This window comes from Orycteropus afer, unplaced genomic scaffold (genome assembly GCF_000298275.1).
Source record: "Orycteropus afer afer isolate SDZICR_OR568_19922 unplaced genomic scaffold, OryAfe1.0 scaffold00258, whole genome shotgun sequence".
NCBI classification, from domain to species: Eukaryota; Metazoa; Chordata; class Mammalia; order Tubulidentata; family Orycteropodidae; genus Orycteropus; species Orycteropus afer.
Genome location: NW_006921845.1, coordinates 2,544,365 through 2,565,629, shown reverse-complemented (window position 1 = coordinate 2,565,629; position 21,265 = coordinate 2,544,365). Strand labels below are relative to the sequence as shown.

The following is a 21,265-nucleotide window of genomic DNA, read 5'->3' as shown; positions in this document are numbered from 1 at the left end:
TCCGAGGAGTGGCTGGTGGGTTTGAACCGCCAGCCGTCTGGTTAGCAGGCAAGTATCTTAGCCACTATGCTACCAGAGCTCCCCCTTCAAGGAAGTTAGGAGGTTAATATGTCAGTGGAGAGCTCAGAGAGAAAGAAAAGTGTAGTTCTGAAAGGAAGAAAGGGAAGCTGGACTAGAATAGACAGAGGATCATATTAAAAAGAGAAAAAAAAGGGCTGAAATATGACCTGAGAAGTTGAAGGGTACAAGACACTCCTCAGAGCTCCCATTTTTAATACCCCTGTGTTCACCCTTAGCTCTCTCACAACTTGGAATCCTTACACAGCACCTCCACATATCCCTACCTGTCTATTCTTTGACTGAAAATAGGAACTCCTTCGTAGATAAAATAGACCTATAAAGTGAGCAATAATACCCATGAGGAATGTGCTTCTCAGAACAATCACCATACAAAACCGGAAGTACAGCATTTGCCCAAAATCAAAGTTCAGAAGGTAGGAAGGGGTAGGAAAGATGGGTGAATAGAAACAGGGAACTAGGGAAGCAGGAAGAGAGCTGTTACACTGAGGAGATTGCAACCTAATATCATGAAACAAAAAATGCATAAATTGTTGAATGGAAAACTAATTTGTTCTCTAAACTTCAACCCAACCCACAATGAATTCAATTTAAAAAAAAGTGGGGAGGAGTCAGGAGGCATAAACAGTTGAAAAGTTGAAAGATTGGCTGCTAACCGAGAGGTTGGAGGTTTGAATCCACTCAGAGGGCCTCAGAAGAAAGGCATGGTGATCTGCTTCTGAAAGGTCACAGCCATTAAAAACTCTGCACCGTTCTGCTCTGAAACACATGAGGTCATCATGAGTAGGAACTGACTGGATAGCAATTGGTTTGATTTTCTAGTATCTCTGTGCTTTAGGCAAGCTTATTAATTTACCTGAGCCCCTATTTCCTCACATACGCAATCAAACTTGTTTTGAGGGGTTTTTTTGTTTGTTTGTTTTGGTACATTTGGTATGATAATTAAATAATGTAATAAAACCTTAGTTTAGTCTCAAACAAAGAATATACATCAAATGAATCTTGGTTCCCTATTCAGTATTCCCTGTTAATAAAAACCCTTTGAAATCATATTTTGCTGAGAAAATGTAGAGGAAAATACTCCGGTTACATTGTGTATCACCAGAAATCTAAGAACATGGGAGGGGATGAAAAAGGAGGGAGAACTGATTACTACCTCCCAAACCTTCGAGTTTGAAAAATCCCTCCCTTCCTGTTTTCACTCCAGAATGGTACAAAATCCATACATACCTGTTTTCTCAGTCCAACCCCCTTAGCCCGTATTTGACAAACACAGAGAAGCATTCTTTGTGTTTGAAGCTGTTCCAGAAGTTAAACTGATTTAGAACGGAGTTATTTGTATAGGACAGCAGGTAGCCAGGGCATCAGACAGAACAGATCATTATCCAGGTCATGCCCATTTTTTAGTCATCTCAAATCTTGTGCTTTCCAAGGAAATCAAAGTGAATCACATTGAAAATTTGAGGATTTGTAAAGATAATAGGGCCAAGTACCATCCCTCTTTTCCTGGCAGCTGTAACTGATTCATGATGAATACCAGGCAATGTTCATAACATTAAATCCAGATGTCAGCTAAAATGAAGACAGTGCCAAAGGATGATGGGCTGTATAAAAATATCTATTGCAACTCCCAGTAAAATAACTGTTTAAGAGTTCTCTGACATTAGATTGTGCTGAGCTGAAGTAATTAACTCATGTGTTTGTTGTCACAGGCAATTTGGGTATTGCTGCTTGACTGCTTCTAAGAAGAGGTTTATTTGGATTAAGTTTAGCAACCGCAGAGCAAATTTCCTTCACTTGCTGTTCCCCAGTATTTGAGGCATTGTTTTTTGACCTGTTTTTCAGTAACTTTCTCACACTTACACATCTGAGGAATTTTCTGGAGAATAGCACTGCAGTGTCCCCCACAGCAGGGTTCAACTTTTCAGAGTTGAAATAAGCCCTCTCAGAACAGCCAATGTCATTTTCAATTTAGGCACAGTTTGTCCCCAGTTTACATTAAAAAACGCTCCTCTGGCTTGAGAAGAATTGTGATTAATTACTGGCAGAAACCTGCCATCAGGGAAGTCCTATGCCGTCCTCTGCTGAAGCGAACAACTGATGAACTCCAGTTCAGAAGGGCAGGTCTGGTATTAACAGTCCTCAGATTGTGCCGCGGTCAGCTGACGTCAGTCTGTGTGCGTCTTATGCAAAGACTCCAGCAGCAAATCCCAGTAGGGATTTGATGAAGGTTCACCTCATAAAATGTTCCAATTTGTTACCCCATGTTTGGAGACTAACATTGGGTCTAACATTGTTGATTTATTTACTTATTTATTTGGCATTAGGCTATTTGTGACAAACAAGAAGAGGTAAATCAAAGTAAATTCTGGGGATTATATTATTATTTAAAAAAAAAAAAAAAACTTTGGAAGAGACAGAAAGTAGATTAGTGGTTGGGTAGCATAGTGGCTAAGACACTTGCCTGCTAACCAGACAGCTGGCGGTTCAAACCCACCAGCCACTCCTCGGAAGGAAAGTTGGGCAATCCTACTTCTGTAGTGATACTGTCTCGGAAACCCAAGGAGGGGTCGCTATGAGTCGGGTTTGACTAGACGGCACATAACAACAACAACAACAACAGGGCCAGAGGTAGGAGGGGTCATGGAGAGTGACTGCTAAGCGTGGATGGTTTCTGTATGTGGTGATAGTGACACAACTCCATGGATATACTAAAAAGCTTTGAATTGTGTACTTCAAATGGGTGAATACTATGGTATGTGAATTATATCGCAAAAAAAGCTGTTACCAAAAAAAAAGGAAGAAAAGAAAAAAGACTTTTATGAAGAGAAAGAGATCAAACAGAATTGCAGCACTGAGAACCAAGTAAGGTCACCTGAGCCAAATTTAAGTCCATCCAGGCTTGTTTGTTGCCAGTCAGCCAGTACAAACTCTGTTGGGTGCTATCACTATTGCTGGAGAAATGTGTCTTAGCTATAAGTAGCTCATCCTCTAAAGAGGTCAGCAGCATTTGGAGATGGCCCCATTGGCCACACTTTTTCCCTTCTGGCCAGTATGTGAAGCCAGACTCTGGGCTCTCTTTTTTATGATAGCCAGGATGTCTATTCACCGGGATAGTCAGAACTGTGACTGGAGGGCAGTGAACAATTATTCATGCTTCACAGTGTATCTTTTGTGAGTCAGTGGAATGATTAAAAGTTAAGAAGTTAAGCTGCTTCACACTAAGGATGTGACTTCTGGGCTCCCAACACTTCTTCCCCCATCAGTTTTGGACAAATTGGATTTGTGATTTGGATACAAGCAGGGTTTTTTTCCTTCTTTTTTCTTTATTAGTTTACTCTGGCAAATAGTAATTTAGTGGTTGCAAATCAATGCTAACAAATAACATATGTGAGAGAAAGTAAAAATCGATCATTCCAAAGGGTAAGATAGCCAAGGTCATTGACCTATTTAAAATTAGCAAAGGTTTTAAAATGTGATAATGCCATGGGTAATCAAAGTTTGTTAAAAAGAACATTCTTGTACATTGCTAATGGAAGTGTTAACTGATGGCCTCCCCTATGTTCATCATTTTGTCTCAATAGTTCTATGAATTATCTCAAAGAAATAATTAAGTCACCCACAGAGAATGATCACTTATTCCTGTTGTTGTTGTTGTTATGTGCCGTCAAGTTGTACCCGACTCATAGCAACCCCTCCTTGGGCTTCCAAGGCGGTATCACTATGGAAGTAGATTGCCCAACCTTCCCTCCAGAGTAGCTGGTGGGTTTGAACCACAGCCTTCTGGTTAGCAGTCAAGTGCCTTAGGCACTATGTTACCAGAGCTCCTCACTTATTCCTGGGACATGTGTTGTTGTTATATGCCGTCGAGTCGGCCCCAACTCATAGCGACCCCTCCTTGGGTTTCCGAGGCAGTTATCACTGCGGAAGTAGGATTGCCCAACCTTCCTTCCGAGGAGTGGCTGATGGGTTTGAACCACCAGCCTTCTGGTTAGCAGTCAAGTGCCTTAGGCACTATGCTACCAGAGCTCCACCTGGGACATATCAAATGTTAAATAATTCAACGGTAACTAGACAGTTGAATGTTATGCATAAAAAAACAGTTTTAAAAAAACATTTAGTGGCTGGGAAATAAAGTGTAATGCTAAAATGCTTAGTGAAAAGTATGACAATTTGCAGTATATAGACAATTTTGTGAAAGTACAAGCAGACAGATACAAAGGGCTGGAAGCAGGAATTAATAGTGGTTTTGCTGGGTGATGATCTTGGTTTTTATTAAAGGGGATTTATGATTTTGAAATGTCCTTCAATGAACAGTATTTCTTCTGTATATTTTAAGGCTATTTTTTCAATGATTTTCGTCCAAAGGCTTCCTTAAAAAAGCATTTTCTTTCACTAGAATTGGACACACTGGAAGTTTTGGCTATACATGTTTAACATTCTAACTGAGCAAAGTCTATTTACAGAATGTTAATCCTTGTAATGTAGAAGTGTTGCCTAAATGATACATGGTTTGGGCCGTTTTGAATTATGGCATTGAAACACTGAGATGTTAGAAAGATTGCCTTCAGCTACAAGTAACAGAACTGCCATCTAGAGTGACTTCAAAAATAAGGGGGTTTAAAATTTTTATTTGCATTTAATCCACAGAAGGTGGTTGCTAGTGCTGGTGGTTCCACAACTCAAGACATCAGAACCAATATTTATGTGATTATTATGCTTTTTTTCTCTTGGCTGCAAAATTGCTGCTATAGCCCCAGCTCTAGCCATCACATCCACATTTGAGGCAAAAAAAAAAAAAAGGGAAAGGGAAGGGATTACACCAGCCCAAATAAAAGCTTCCAGCTAACTCCCAACTAGACCTCTTGTGCTCAGTGCTGGTGAGTCTGGGGAAAGAGGAAGTGGCAGTGGAAAAGCTAACTGATGAGGTCCTCTAGGAGGCAGCTAGTTCATAGGGCACTGTGAATAGAACCCATTCCTGTAATTTTGGATACAGTATGTCTGGTGACACAGTATCTGTATAATATATATTCACTACATGAATTCTTTTTTTTTTTTTTTAAGTATCTGCCAAATTCTGTCTTAGAAAAGGGCAAGTAGATATATTGTCTATCGTAGGCCTAATAATTAAAATGAGTTTTCAAAATGCCTAAAAATATTATCCCTCATCATTAACATCCAGAAAAGTAGTCTCATCACAGCTGGAACAGAACAGCTGCCTCTTCAGCAGGGCTTTTTCTTCATCTCTTTTTCTTCCTCACCAATGTAGACGTGCCCCAAGATCATTACTGTCTTTTCTTTTGCATTGTCTTTCCTGCCCTTCTCAAGGAAGGAAATCAAATTAATTCACAAACTGGAAGCACAAAAAGATTTGGTTTCCACACAAGGGCACCTACTGCAAGTAGCAAATCTAAACTCCAGTTTTAATGTTGAAAGCAACAGTTTGGGGAATTTCTTGATCTGCCTTAAGGTCAGGAGAGAATTAGTATTTTTGCTGCTTGTTATTGTGCTCAAGTGCCATAATCTGATACTAATGTCTCACTCTGTTATTTTGTCCTTTTAAATGTGTAATACTGAGTTATATCAACTTCATGTGCCTGAACAAAATGTGCTTGTCAGTGGAGTTTGCCAAGACCCTTAAATGTTTATACTGTTTTTCCATTGTACATGAATTATAAAGTTTGTTTTTTATTTCACTTTTAAATTAGCTTTTTTTCCAACTATCAATAACAAAATTTTTAACATCGCTGCCTTCTTCACTTCCATCCGATACTGTTACTTCTGGACAGTGCTGTGGCAGCATGATAACATACATACCTTTTGAAATAATGTGCTTGCTTAATTCATGTAGATTGCCTCTTCCAGGGGAAACATTTGGTTTAGCACACTGTGCAATACTGGAGGGAACAGTAACAACAGCAGCAGCGACAAAGTGGTAATATGTATGTTATGTTAAAAAACGTTAAGAACAAAATACCACTTGACTAGCTTGAATTTTTTTATTTATAATTTTCAGAATTCCAGTTGTCTTTTATTGCAGAAGTAGAAGAGTTGAAACATGTTAGCAAACCAGCTACAAATCACCAAAGAGACTATCATCAATAACTACCATTGAAATGGAAGAATTTTCAGGATAAGCCCTCACACTCCGACACAAGCCCACACTGTCTTCCTGTCTTCGTTCTCCTTCTTCTCTTTCTTATGTGGCTATGGTAGGTGGGAAGGACACACAAGCACTTAAAAGGAACTGTCTCTGATTCTTTTTAGAGTTCCAAGCTGAAAGGTTATCAGAAAAGAGATGTGAAACTTGGTGGCCTTGGACCTGACTTTGAGTCCATCAGAGACAAAGTGAGTGTGATACACATATTGCATTTTCAGGATGGGCTCCACCCATCTACATTTTAGCAAGACTGAATAAAGATGCTCCCCGCCTCAAGCCAAGTTCTAATTCAAATGTCTCACTCTAAGGAGAGATCCCTCTGAAACAGCATTGATAATAAAGACCCAGACCTTTTTCTATAAAATAAAAATACTTGGCAATGTCATTTTATGTATCCACCTCTTAGTTTTGAAGGCCCGAGCAGAGAAGTGGGACACATGCACATGAAAAGAGATGTGTATATTGTGTGGTTGTTGGTCTTTCCCGATAGAGTTATCTTGATCATTTTAAAGAGTGGCTACAGAGAAGACACTTAGGGTAAGAGTTTCCCAGCCCCTGAAAAGTGCAACACTTTATTCTCTTTCTCTAGTGAAAGGAGATCTTCATTTAATGTGTTTTAACTGCAGTTGCACTCAAGGCATAAAAAGAGAGTATAGTTCAAAGTTGGAAGCAAAAATGAAAATAAATTGGGTAAATGCAACAAAGAAGGGACTGAATGTGATTTAGCCACTGTTAAGGGAACACCGAGTGTGCTATTCAGGGATACTCCTCCTCAGAGCCAGACTGTTTCCAGGAGAAACAATCTCTTAACCATTTCGCTGCAGTCACCTTATGCATGCCAACCCCCCTTTCCTGTGCTGCTGACACAATAGGAGCTCTAGCAGGTCTGTGATTCATTGTACCTTTGCTTCTCTGAACAGATGCAAAAATTAACACAACAAAAGGAATATGCAAAACAAGTTAAGGAGTACAACATGAAGACACTATCCATCCTGTCAAAACCACAAACAGCAAAAACTGAGACAAAACCTGCTATCCCTCGGCAGAAGGTAAGAAGTTCCCATAAAAGCCCACAAGCAGTTCCCAGATTACAAAATAGATCCATCCCCAATTGTGTCTGTAAATGGAATTTGTAGGTAGGTCAGAACAGGTGCATACAGCTCTTAGCGTTACTTTGGTGCAAGAAAAGGCTGGAAGCTTTTTCCATGATTTAAAAGCTGCACATGCAGCAAGTGGAGGTGATTATGATGAAGAATTTGTTGTGAGTAGGTTGTGGGTTGGTTCATTCATTTTAAATTGAGGGCAAATTTACATAACATTAAAGGGCAAGTATGAGTTGTCCAAGTCCATAAATAAAATGTTTGTGACCTGGGGACTCCACTGTTTTTTTTTTTTTTTTCAATCAGAATTAATTCAGAAGGAAACTTTTGTTACTTTATAACAAATTCCCCACATTTTTTGAGCACAAGAGATATTTTAGCTGCTTTATTAGATACTGATGTCATAGTGCCACACACACAAGTGATGTTGTAAGGTTAGCCATTGAAGATCACTGTATTTAATCTTCCTCGTGTTTTCTTCCAAATATAGTATTTTCAGTTTGTCACTCATAAAAGTTAAATAATAAAGTGAGTTCTTAGAAGAAATTAGCAGTACTGACTAACTACAAATTTCATTCTCTACCATTAAACAAATTTTGAGGAAATCAGCACCTTCTTGCTGTTTATTGACTCCTATGTCAAAGAAAAGTTCTTTAGTGTTTCTTTCAAGTTCATTCCTCTCCATTTTCCTAAGAAGGGGTCCCTGGATAATGCAATTGAATAACACACTTGGGTGGTAACCAAAAGGTTGGAGGTTCAATTCCACCTAGAAGCATCTCAGAAGAAAGTCCTGGTGATCTGCTTCCAAAGTATTAGCCATTGAAATCCCCATGGAGCACAGCTCTGCTGAGACACACATGGGGTTGCCAGGAGTTGAGGTCAACCCTACAGAAATTGGTTTCTATCTAAGATAGGTGATTTCATAAAATACAGAATGTTCTGTCTCTCAGATGGCATCCAACCACAAGTTGTGATGTTAATGAAATATATATCATAGAGACACAGAGCTCTGAAGTACAAGCCTCTGCCTCATTCAGTCTATCCAATCCCAGTGAGGATGTGGGACCCTGTGCATGAGGGACAAGTGATCCTTTGATGCTTTTAGGAATTTGTACTTCATGTGCTCTTTCATACCCAACACCCACTGCCATCGAGTCATATCCCACTCATAGCGACCCCCTCCTTGGGCTTCCGAGACAGTATCACTACAGAATTAGATCGCCCAACCTTCCTTCCAAGGAGTGGCTGGTGGGTTTGAACCGCCAGCCTTCTGGTTAGCAGTCAAATGCCTTAGGCATTGTGCTAACCATCATATTTTCTGTTTATTGCCTTTCTTCCTCAGACCTTGAAGACTTCAATCCACTTGATTTGATTGACTTTTTATAGAGCCACTTTTCTTTTTTCCTCCAATCCATGATTTTTTTCATGAAGAGATTCAAGACAGCGAATATAATCAGAAATTCCTGTATACATCACCTATATATACTAGGATGTCTAGAGTTTTTCTATGTTTTGGAGGTTTTCTCCCTCCCAAGAGATCTAAAATACTGTCCATTCCCATTTCAGCTATGAAGAAACTATTATTCAATAACAAAACTGATATAATGGCAGATTTTGAAATTATATTTAGACATCTTGTTTCCATTGTACTCCATTCCATTTTAGAACTGTTATTTAAAAAAAAAAAAAAAAGGACTGTCTTTTTTCAGCATCTAAGTTTCTGTAGATATATTAAAGAAAAGTAGTTTTCAACCACTAATAATTTCTAGAGTTCTAAGAGCCTAAGAACAAGAGTAATTGATGTAATGGAGGCTCAATTTCATATCAACTATAGCAGTGTCTTTGGTTGCAAGCTGTAACAAGTCCTTTTTGGATGGTAAGATCTCTTGCTGCCTCTTTAATAGAAGTTTGGTTTTAATAAGACCACCAAAAACTAAATAGAAAAACACATTAGACAATCTATTTCCAAACACTTGAAAGAAACTCAGTTTTATGAAGAAAACATCCCAGTGATGCAACTGTATGTATTATTCTTTAACTCTTTATTTTTTGTTTTTTTCCTCAGCATACTGTTATGTTACTAATTTATTTTGTTTAAACTATGTGTTATATTACATTATTTGCATTATCCATTTGATTTCTATTTCCATCTATGTCTTAGGTAAATGGTTACAGTAATCCACATTTATATTATCAATAAGCATTCCCTAAAACTAAATTTAAGAAATCCTGGGTTCATATCTAATTTCTAGTAAAATTTTATCTTTATGCTTTTAGGCTTTGGAATATGCTAAAACCATTCCAAAACCGAAATCATCAAATCTGACTGATCAAGGATCAAAGGAAAGAAAAAATCCAGCCTATACTGGAAAGGAAGAAAATTTACCTAAAATCCCACTTCTGGAAATACTGCAGAGCAGACATGAAAGAGAAAAACAGGCTGTGGCTGCTTTCAAAGTCCTTCACATTGTATAGACAGCATATGTAGGAGACCAGACACACTCCTGGAATGGACACAGAGAAGAGAAAGTCCATCTAACGCATCTGCATTAAGAGTGATAACCCAGTGTTATCCTCAAACTGCAGTCCAAGTTTGCTTTGTACAGGATTTAAAATATGGGGCCTTTTTATATGGTGCCATATGTTTACTTTCTAGGAAGAAACAAATTTTAATTGTTTATTTTTAAATCAATTAGAATTGGGGCTGAGTAAAAACCAGAGAATAAATAAAGCCTTTTGGTTTTATATTGTATCTTTTGATTTCTTAAACTATCTCTACTTTTCCTGAACAGAATGAAAACTGTGAAGTTACCTAGAAATAAAATTTACCTACTCAGGTTTCTCTCACCTTCCTGATAAGAAAAGAACATGGAGATTGACTCCTATGTTGTTTCCATTTTACATATACCATCATGTAGTAAAAGCTGCCTATACATGGCTTTCTCTTAAAACTGGAAGCAATTAGAATTGAGAGTCTGGAAAGATAATAAGTGACTGAAGATAAATGAGAGTTATGTGTCAGTGCTATTTGAAAAATATTATCATATATGAGAAGTCAGTTCAGGAAAATAACAGCCCAAACTGGTCCTACAATGTCTTTGTGAAAGAAGAGGAACCCTCAAGGTACACAGTGAAGAGATTTCTATGAGCAAGAGGTAGAAGAACTTTCATTAATTTTTTTCTAAATGATCTTAAATTTGAATTTATTCTGAGAAATAAAATAATGCATATAGAAGCATTCTCCTGTTTTCATATTTAAAAGGATACAGTAAAAATTTTAAATATTCTTTTTCTATTGTTGTGTTGTTATGTGCCATCAAGATGGACTCGACTCATAGGAAGCTGTCCTTGGGTTTCCAAGGTGGTATCACCACCAAAGTAGATTGCCCAACCTTCCTTCTGAGGAGTGGCTGGTGGGTTTGAACCACCAGCCTTCTGGTTAGCAATCAAGTGCCTTAGGCACTATGCTACCAGAGCTCCTCCCTCTTTTCTATTAGAGTATTTTATAAGAATTTAGAGTTTCAAAAGAGTTTACTTGGTCAACTGAAATTTTTCAGAAGAGGAAACAAGTCAAGAAAGCATACATGACTCTGAGGTCAGTCCCTCCTACTTATACAATAACCAGGTCTTAAACCCCCACTCTTGGCAACACCAAAACCCACCCAAACCTACTGCCATTGAGTCGATTCCAACACTCAGTGACCCCCATTGGGTTTCTAAGGCATAGAGCTACTGGTGGGTTTGAATGGCCAACTTTCTGGTTAGCAGTCAAATGCCTTACAACTGCGTCACCAGAGCTCCTTTGCCAACATCAAGGACAGTATTTATTGTAGGAAGAAGCTATTCTATGTGGGAGGGGCAAGGAGCATCTAGTTGTTAGGTACTTCACTTTTGGACCTGAATTTCCATCAAGTTCAATCTTTATAAATATTCATTACTATGTACCTGGTAATTTTTTTTAATATGTACAATCTGACAACTTCAACTTCATTAGTCCAAAGAGGATTTGACACATTTGATAAAGTTGTAAGAGGCAACTCAAAATTTGTATACAGAACAATTCAAACTTAGATGTTGACAAAAAAAAAAAAAAAAAGCTATTCCTCTTTTTTTCCCCAGAACATTTAGAAAATTTTCTGTAATAATTTCTCCCTTGCCCTAAGCATTGCTAAATCATCAGGCACTTTCACGTATGCTATCAAGAACCCACACATCTTAGCTGAAGCAGGTTAAAAAATTCAATAGATGTCAAACACTTCACAGGATTCTTACTCTCAAGGCAAGTCTTTACCATCTAGTACTTAAAACTCAAGAACATAAAAATTCTTTCTACACAAATATTCAAAGTGCCAAGTAGCATCTAAGTAGCATCTAAAATGACTTTGACTAGAGAAATAAAACATATTTGGCAGAATTTTGTGGCTGGAAATCATAGAAGGGGTCAAAATGGGCCTCATTTCAGCCCCAAGTCATTCCACAATGGTAAGAGCCAGCAGAATGTCGCTAAGCAACCATGATACTAAAACAGGGCAGAAATTCTGCAAAAAACAGTGAGTGACAAACACTTTTTTCTCCTTTAAATTGTACTCATGATAACAATATTGGTCTTTTATAGACCCAGGTGGACCAGTGATCAATTTCATAGCATTTCAGTTTCAGATATTCAAGAAGTAACAACAATCTGCCTATTACAAAGCAATGAACTTCAACTTGAATGATATAATGATGGACCAGATGTTATATATGGCATTGAAAACACAGTGCCTGATCTCTATGAACTGCTGCAAATAAAGGGCTTTTAACTCATGTATTCTTTCTTATTATAGCCTCCTTTTATGATATTTTTTCCATCCTAAGTTTCCAACATGAGCATACTCTTAGAGGAAGCTTTGTTACAAGTAACTGAAATTTAATGACAGCTGTCTCCATGATATTGTTTTGTATCATAAGGAGTCTCTTGGGAATTATCCAGAAACCAAGTCAAGAAAAGACAATGTTGAGGAAGAAAATAAAAGGTAAGCCTAGCAAAGGCACCGAAACCTGATGATTCCAATTGGGGCCTTATTATTGGTTAATGAATCATTGTCAAAACATCACAGCAAGCGTGAGCGTGCACTGTCTAGTCTACAGTGAGAAAATGCCTCTTCATCCCAATAGTTATTAGCTGGAAGTTGTTTGAAAACACATCCAGTAATTATAACAACACTGGAGCTAATTGAGAACTTGGAGTTGATAGCAAATAGCTTACAATAGCAGACCAGATAAACTCAGAGGGGATTCTTTTTTTAATTACTTATTGAAAAATAGCAGAAAATGAATTGAATTTTGATGATAGTCTGCAGAAATCAGGTGAAGTTTAGCTAATTCCCTTTCAAGATGTGCTTCAAAACATGTAATATCATTATATTATGAGCAGCATTTGAAGATTTTAAATGAAAAATCAGTTTCTCTCCTAAATATGTCCTTTTTAAAAGACTATCTTTTCCTGGTAGAGCAAGAATAAGTTTTAAATATTATATAGTTCATCCAACTATTAATTATTCATAGGATGACTATAAGATTTTGCCCTCTAATGTTAACTGTGCTTTCGTAACTTCTGTGCATAAAAACAGACAAAATGATATATGAATACTCCATTTGCCTCTTTGGTTGCTTTTCCTGTGAGGAAAGTTCTAAAAACTGTAGCACAAAGTAAAAAATTTCAAATTACTGTGGATTTTTGTTTAGCCACTCTCTTTATATCCCTAATTATAAGGCGTTATCTATACTATTAAGGTGCTCTGGTGGTGTACTGCCTAAGGCATTTGACTACCAACTAGAAGGCTGGCAGTTCAAACCCACCAGCCACTCCTCAAAAGGAAGATTGGGCAATCTACTTCTGTAGAGATACTGCCTCAGAAACCCAAGGAGGGGTCATTATGAGTTGGAAACAACTTGACAGCAATGAGTTTGGTTTTTTTGGTTTTTGATTGAGTAGTGGGTAAGACATTTGGCTGCTAATCAGAAGGTCAGTGGTTCAAACCTACCAGCTGTTCTTTAGGACGAAGATGAGGCAATCTACTCCTATAAAGATTTACAGCCTTGGAAACCCAATAGGGGTCACTATGAATCAGAGTCAACTCAGTGGCAGTGGGTTTGGGTTTTATACTGTTGACAAAACAATATTATATCTGTGTTATATAGGCAAAATAAAGAACTGTGTGTTCTAAAGGAGCCCTGGTGGTGCAGTGGTTAAGCACTCACCTGCTAGCTGAAAGGAAGGCAGTTGGAACCCACGAGACATTTCTCGGGAGAAAGATGAGGCAGTTGGCTTCCAGTTGCCATAAAGATGTACAGCCTTAGAAACCCTATGGGACAGTTCTACTCTGTCCTGTAGGTTTGCTGTGAGTCAGAAGCAACTCAGTGGCAGTGGGTTTGTTTGTTGGTTGCTTGGTTGGTATTTTATGCATTATGTAAATATAAAAATTGTATTTAGATATTTATTCCACTTTTTTAAAAATATACTGAAGTACAGTCCCAAAGTAGCTAAAAATTTCATTCAGAATTGTTCCTTCACCTCACTGCATCCAGACTAAATGCAGTATGTTTCTTCTCCCTCTACTTTCATTATCCTGAATCACGCATCTTTCTCACTAGTGGACTGACAAAACATAAAACATCCCAGGTTCCTAAACGAAGATCTGATCAGTGGAAAGCTAAAGATTGTGAATGGCAGATTTTCATTTATGTATTTATTTTACTCTCTAAATTACTGTCCAGTCTGAAACATTCCCATTCTTCATGTTTATTTGCTTAATTTTGGTCCTGTGAAATAACTTAGGGTGTAGGGATGAGTACCTTCTCAAAATGTTATGAAAACATCACACTGCAAATGCAACGAGATGCAAGATGAATAGATTTTCCAGCTCTTTCTATCCTTCAGTATAGGAGCTCTTTGGGCATTACGAAGAGAAGAAAAAAAAAATGTGGACAGGGTTTATCTCCCTTGCTGCCTCTCCATTGCCTTTTCATTTTCCCATTGCAAACCTGGGCAATGTAAGTAATTAATTTTCAATAAGCTGAATAAGTGGTCTTCCACTATTAAATAGCTCTAACAAGTTGAGAGGATTACAATGATATGAGTATGTCAGGCAAATGTAGTTAGTGAAGCCTGGAAATTGCTCAAAAGATTTATGAATATCCTTTACTGAATCAGCAGGTAGTAGACACCAGCCCCAACAATGGCATTGCTAAACTAGTTTCTCAGGACATCCTCTGTCCCAAGGGTCCCAGGCTTTTGCAAAAGATGTTTCTATAGTAGGTATAGCTATGGTAGGAGCCCTGGTGGTGCAGTAGTTAAACTCTCAGCTGCTAACCAAAAGGTTAGTGGTTTGAACCCACCAGCCACTCTGCAGGAGAAAGATGTGGCAGTCTGCCTGCCTAAAGATTTACCTTATGGGGCAGTTCTCCTGTGTCCTCCAGGGTCCCTGTGAGTGAAATTGACTCAACAGCAGTAGGTTTGTTGTTTTTTATCCATATGGCAGAGTCCCTGTGTGGCATAAACCTTTAAATATTTGGCTACTAACCAGGTTGACAGTTCAGATCCACCCAGGAGCACCTGAGAAGAAAGGCCTTGTGACCTACTGCTGAAAGATCACAGCCATTGAAAACTGTGTGGAACACAGTTCTATTCTGAAACAAATGAGGTCACTATGACTCAGAATCAACAGCAATTGGTTTGAGTTTTTCTGTTTGTTTGTTATCCTTGTGGTGCCAGTGTGACAGTGGGGAAAATGACACAGAAGGAGGAAGTAGAGAACGGAATGAATGAATATCCAGTGAATAAAACCAGTGTAAACCTCTACACTTAATTTGGTCCCAGATGTTCTCTTTCCTCTGTGGCAAATTTGTTTCCAAAATAAATCTCATGCTTCCTTTTTTGCCATCTACACAACTATCAAAATCACCATCATAAGTGATTTATGTAGCTGGCCCTGCTTCATCTCTCTACCCTGTCTGTCACCTGGAAGTGCTGTCTTACCCCATTTTCCTTACTTTCACACAATGGTGACACTTTGAAGCAGTGCTGTGGAGGTCTCTAAATTTGTTGTCTGTACATAAAATTGATAATCTTCCATGATACAAGTCTCAAGCACCTATTTTTAATGAAACCTTTAGGTGAATATCAAAGAACTATTTAGCCATGTCTAATATTTAAATTAGATTATATTCTCAATTTAACCCATTAAACTTCCTTTGATGATCCCCATATTTAGTGTTTAGCCTCAGATGCGCGAGATAATGAATACTGGACCTTTTGATTTAATGAGAATTTCGGCTCTTTCAGCCTGTGCCTCTTTGTGTACCTTTTATTTTGCTGGCTATAGAATTCAGTTAATTGAAGGAGTCGCTTCCCATCACACATTAGGGAGTATAAATTAGCATCTCTATTCTGATTGGAAAATACAAGCAGATAGTTTTGCTTTGATCTAAGGATTGAGATGAAGAAAGAAGCAACCCTCTGAAAATGAGCTGATGGCCTTGTCAGCAGGGCAAAATGCAGATGCGGCCATGTGTAACAAAACACTTAATGTCTTAATGGATCACCTTCCAGTTCTCTCTGTCCTGTCAGCATCATTCTCTTTCAGAGTGTGTGTGTGTGTGTGTTTATCTGTCTTACTTTCCTTCCTCTCTGTTTTCTCACTCTCCTCAGTGAATTAGAGACATAGGTTTTAAGTCAGTCAAGGCCAGAAAGATGAAATAACATAAACACTCCTACCTTGAGATTTCTAAGAAATCCTGTAGAACTCTTCAAAATCTTCCACAGACAAAGCTTCTTAAGGACTAACTCTTAACTTCCCACTGCTAATGACTTGGAAGATCCCAAGCCACTGGTACTGCATCACTTAATGTGAGGTAGGAAGACCTATTCTGTGCTTTGGCAGTGAAGTCACCCTTTTAATGTGTTCTGGTAGCGATGGAACTCTGCTACAGCTCAACAAATGCAGTTACAGGAAAGAAATATCAAAGTAAGAGATCATCTCCACCCCTCACTGTAAAACGTAAAGTAAAATAACATTAAATTCAAATTATAAGACTTCTGCAGAAATATGATAGACTGAATATACACATCTATTTCATTCCTTTGGCAAGCTCACCATTAAAATCAAGAGTACCAAAAAAATAAAAACCCTGCTGCCATTGACTTGATTCTGATGCATAGTGATCCCATGTGTTTCAGTGTTGAACTGTGCTCCATAGGGTTTTCAATGGCTGTGATCTTCCAGAAGTAGACTGCCACATCTTTCTCCCAAGGTACCTCTGAGTGGATTTGAACCACCACCCTTTTGGTTAGTAGCTAAGTGCTTAACTGTTTGCACCACTCAGGGATGCCAAAATAACAGTAAAGGGCTTTCAAAGCCATAAACATATGAAAGCAGGGAGAACAGAAGGAAAGACAATAGTAATAAAATTTTGAAAATTGCAAAGATGAGAGAGTTGTAAAAAAAAAAAAAAAAAAAGACTCCAAAAGTACTAAATTCTAAACTAGTAATGCCACAAACCAATCTGAATTAGATAAATATCCAAGATGCTCAGGAATTGGTGGTGTCAATTACTTCTGGAAATAGGAGTGAAAGGGAGTAGGGGCGCTAAACTAAGGACTGGATGAAAGTCTATTTAAGAGCAGTTAGACCTGTAAATCCCTTCCCCGATTTCCATGAATCCACACAACTGCCCCTCCACTATCACAGTAAAATATTGTTCTACCCACTGTAGAGGGCAGAACAGTGGCTCTAGGCTGAGGGAAAACTGGCTCTGTTGAAGACAGTGATACATTACTGAAAACAGAGTACACAGTGAACATGTATGTTCTAAATGCATAGACCTCTGCTTCTCTTCTGCCCTTGATTCCCAGAGTCTTGGGCCTTCATTCTATAAGCAGAAGTTTGGAAAAGTCTTCTCTGAGGAATCTCAAAAGCCTAAAAGAAAAGACCTAAAGATTCCGACATCAGAGGCTCTCCAACTAAAGAACATTGTGCTACAGTGACACTCATCGTCAATAAAGCTCACCTCTGATTCACTGCAGCCGATTAGCTTTTTAGTTTCTCACACTCAAATATGAGCAGACAACCAAGGATTTCCAGACATCTGAGTATCCTACACAGGATACCATTAAAAAGGAAGAGGAGGATAAAGATGAGCAGGAAGAAGCCAAAGTGAATGGAGGAGAAAGAAGAAGCAAGAGGGGAGAAAAGTAAAAGAGATCTTAGGGATTATATCAGAAATAAAAAAGAAAGGTTACTCAGGGAGTGACTTTCCCAGACAACAGAACAAAAAGGCAAAGAGATGGAAAATAAGAAAAGATAAGAAATTTAGAAGCTAAATCCTAAATCAAAATCAAACCCACTGCATTGAGTCGATTCTGACTCATAGCAACCCTAGGTAGAATTGCCCCATAGGGTTTCCTAAAGCTGTAAATCTTTACAGAAGTAGACAGCCTCATCTTTGTTCCATGGAGCAGCTGGTGGGTTTGAACTGCTGACCTTTTGGTTAGCAGCTGAATGCTTTAAGCATTGCATCACCAGAAGTCCTTGAGGATAATCCAAGAGATACAAAATCCAAATAGCAAGAGTTCCATAAAGAAAAAACAGAAAAAAAAAAAAAAAATGTATAGAAATAATCAAAGAATCATGGGAAAATTTTCTATAACTAAAAGAGTTTTGAGATTCAAAGAGCCTATTGAGTATCCAGAAAAGAGACCTACACTAAGACACATAATTATAAAATTTCAGTACACCCACTACAAAGAGAATATCCTACAAGCTTCCAAAGAAGAAAACTAAATGAATAAATAAAACAGAGCACACAACAAATCAAGGATCAAAATGGCTTTATACTCCACAACAGAAACTAAAAGCTAAAAACAACAGAGAAATGCTTTCAAAATAATTCAAAAATTATTTCCAATTTAGAATTCTATACTTAGCAAAAATACAATGAAGTGTAAGGTTAAAATAAGGATTTTTTTAGACAAGGATAATTTCAAAACATTTACCTCTCATGCATCCATTCTCAGAAAGCTACAACAGCTCCACCAAAATGAAAGAGTAGACCAAGAAAGAGGAAGATGTGGGAAATAAAGAGCAAAGAGAAAGGAATCTCCAGGATGATTGGGAAGGGAGATGTGTGGGCACAGAATTCAGCGTGAAGCAGATCAGAAGGCTCTGGGAGAGATTTCTTCAGAAAAATGAAATTTACGTATACCTCAGTATCTTGGGAGGGATATATAGACAAAAGGTGAAGAGTTTGATGTTAAATTAATAAGCACATTTGAAATTAATAAAATATGACAAGCATTAATACCAAGAAAAATAAAAAGTTTTGCAGGAAAGAAAAAGTAATCATAACTGAATACCTAGCTTAGCTGAAAATCTCATGTAAAACCCAAAAACCCACTGCCATCAAGTCGATTCCAACTCATAGTGGCCCTACAGAACAGAGTAGAACTGCTCTATAGGGTTTCCAAGGCAGTAAATTTTTATGAAACCAGACTGTCTCTTTCTCCCATGGAGAAGCTGGTGGATTTCAACTGCTGATCTTTTGGTTAACAGCCTAGTGCTTTAACCAGTGCATTACATACATCTCGTAACAATGACCTAACCAAAAGAATATCAGCAAAAGAGAAAGGTGCACATATGGGGTAGGAGCAGGAAATAAAGCAAGCTAAATTTATTAGATAATATTAAAAAAGCTGCAATTCAATGAAATCAGTTAGAAACATGGAGGTAGATAACAAAATAATAAGCCAAAATTGGAAAGTAGTTGCCTCTGTGGTGAAGAAACTGGGGAAAGGGGCACAAGACTGCTCTTTTTCGTAATAATCCTTGCAGAACCATTTGATTCTTTCAACTATGTGTGTATATAAATGATAAAACCCAAATCTTTAAAATTCATGTTAGAGAATTTAGGAGTTGAAGGAAGGGGGAAAAAAAAGATGGGAAAAGAATAGAGCAAATATAAAATATATTTTTTGTTTTTGCTTTTCACTTGTAAATTATTCCCACTTGAAACTCAAGAGCCATCCCTCTGTCCCTGTTCCCATGGCTTTCCACAGCTTACTTCCCACCTCGAGTTAAACCCCAAGGAAAAATAAAGACTATTTGGCCATTACTTAAAGTTCTAGATAGAATATTAACAAGTACACTTATAACTCCATTATCTATATGTTTGGTGGCTAGGGAAAGAATGGATTTTACAGAAAGGTTAAGATAATCCCCAAGGATTTTATTAGTCTGTATTTTTAAGCAACAGTTTTAACTTATCCTTATAGTGGAGATGTATTTATAAAGTGAAGGAAAGTTGGGCAATCTACTTCTGTAGTGATATTGCCTTGGAAACCCAAGGAGGGGTCGCTATGAGTTGGGTCTGACTGAACGGCACATAACTACAACAAAAACATCTTTTTTTTAACTAAAAAATTATCTGAAAACCTTCAGAAGGAAGCATAAATCCTAAAATTCCCCTGGTAGATTATAGCACTTTTTGTCACCTAAGAGGGTTTCTATGAATTTGAAAACTAACTTCCCTCCCTACATACCTACCATTATATTTGTCACCAAACTGGATTAACTGAAATCCTCCTGCAGAATGGTGGTGGAGTTGGTATGAAGGATAAAGGCAGCATTCCAACAGAAATATCTTCAGTAAAAATGTCTGGCTTGCAAGGCCTTTTCAGGCCCATGCAGTAGAAGGACAATGGCAGAGAAAATAAGATGAAGTTATAAAAAAATAAAATTCCTTGGAAAAAGGCATAATAAATCTTTTGTAATGATAGTACTAGAGGAGCTTTGGTGGTACAGTAGCTAAGGTATTCAGCTGCTAACTGAAAGGTCAGCAGTCTCAGCTGGGGAAAGATGAGATGGTCTGCTTCCAAAAAGATTTACAGCCTTGGGGGCAGTTCTACTGTAACCTGTAGGGTCACTATGAGTTGGAATCAACTCAATTGGAATGGGTTTTTTTGTTTTTTCGTTTAAAAGATGATAATAGGCCACAAAACTTACACTCACCTTTTAATTAACTATATTGTAACAGTTGTAGTCCTATGAAGATTGGTATTATCAAGAGCATTATTTATCACTGTAATATTTAGATCGATATTGTAATTCATTATTTTTCTCTAGCACTTTTCATCCAAGATCTCACAGTAGGTGTTTTCATACCTTTAATCTCATGCTACCATCATTCTTAACTGATTTATAGGTCATTCTCATTACTCAGATGCCAAATAGGAGAAGTAATAGAATCACTGGCAAAAGTAAGATAGCAATTTAAACCCAGAAGCCAAGCCATCTAGCCAGTGGGCTATGTTAACAAATCCAATTGTGGCTTCCCAATACTATAACAAGCATAACAAAAGAAGGCTCACAGAATTATTGTAACTCCTGAAGGGAACAGGCAAATGTGAGATAAATTATGAAGAAAAGGTGTTCTGGTGTACACAGTGAAAATTCTGAAACAGAAGGTGTAAATAAAACTTAAAAGTGTTGGTGGGAGGGAGAGTTAGAAGCAGAAAATGCAATGGTGGGAATCTTAATGGAAAGAAACCATGAGAACCTTTCCTAATTTTTATCCCACTCCTAAACAGACAATGGGATTATCTCTGACCTCACCAAACTAATAGGTTATGTGACACTGGGGAAATCAATCTCTCAGAGTCTCAATGCCTCATCTGTAATATAGAGATTGCATCAAAACTTTTCAACTAGAGAAATGTAGAAATTTGGATACCTTCAGGATCATCTACAACCCTATTGGATGTTTGAACCTCCTCTAACACATTCCAACAAGTGGTTATTCAACCTTGGACTGAATGAAAACTGAGCTAAGTAACTCAGTACCTCCCAGGAAAGCTCATTTGAATTTCAGATTGCTCTTAATCAGAAATGTT

The 21,265-nt window shown here is 37.8% G+C and overlaps 1 protein-coding gene across 1 annotated transcript in view; it reads left to right on the top strand.

Annotated features, from left to right (window-relative positions):
• The window catches only part of JHY (junctional cadherin complex regulator), an 87,691-nt gene extending 77,878 nt beyond the window's left edge, over nucleotides 1-9,813 (top strand). Inside the window, exons 6-8 of the mRNA XM_007949947.1 lie at nucleotides 6,346-6,426; nucleotides 7,159-7,287; nucleotides 9,616-9,813. Of these exons, the coding sequence (XP_007948138.1) occupies nucleotides 6,346-6,426; nucleotides 7,159-7,287; nucleotides 9,616-9,813 (408 nt within the window). The remainder of the gene's footprint in view (nucleotides 1-6,345; nucleotides 6,427-7,158; nucleotides 7,288-9,615) is intronic.
• Nucleotides 9,814-21,265: the final 11,452 nt, after the last annotated feature.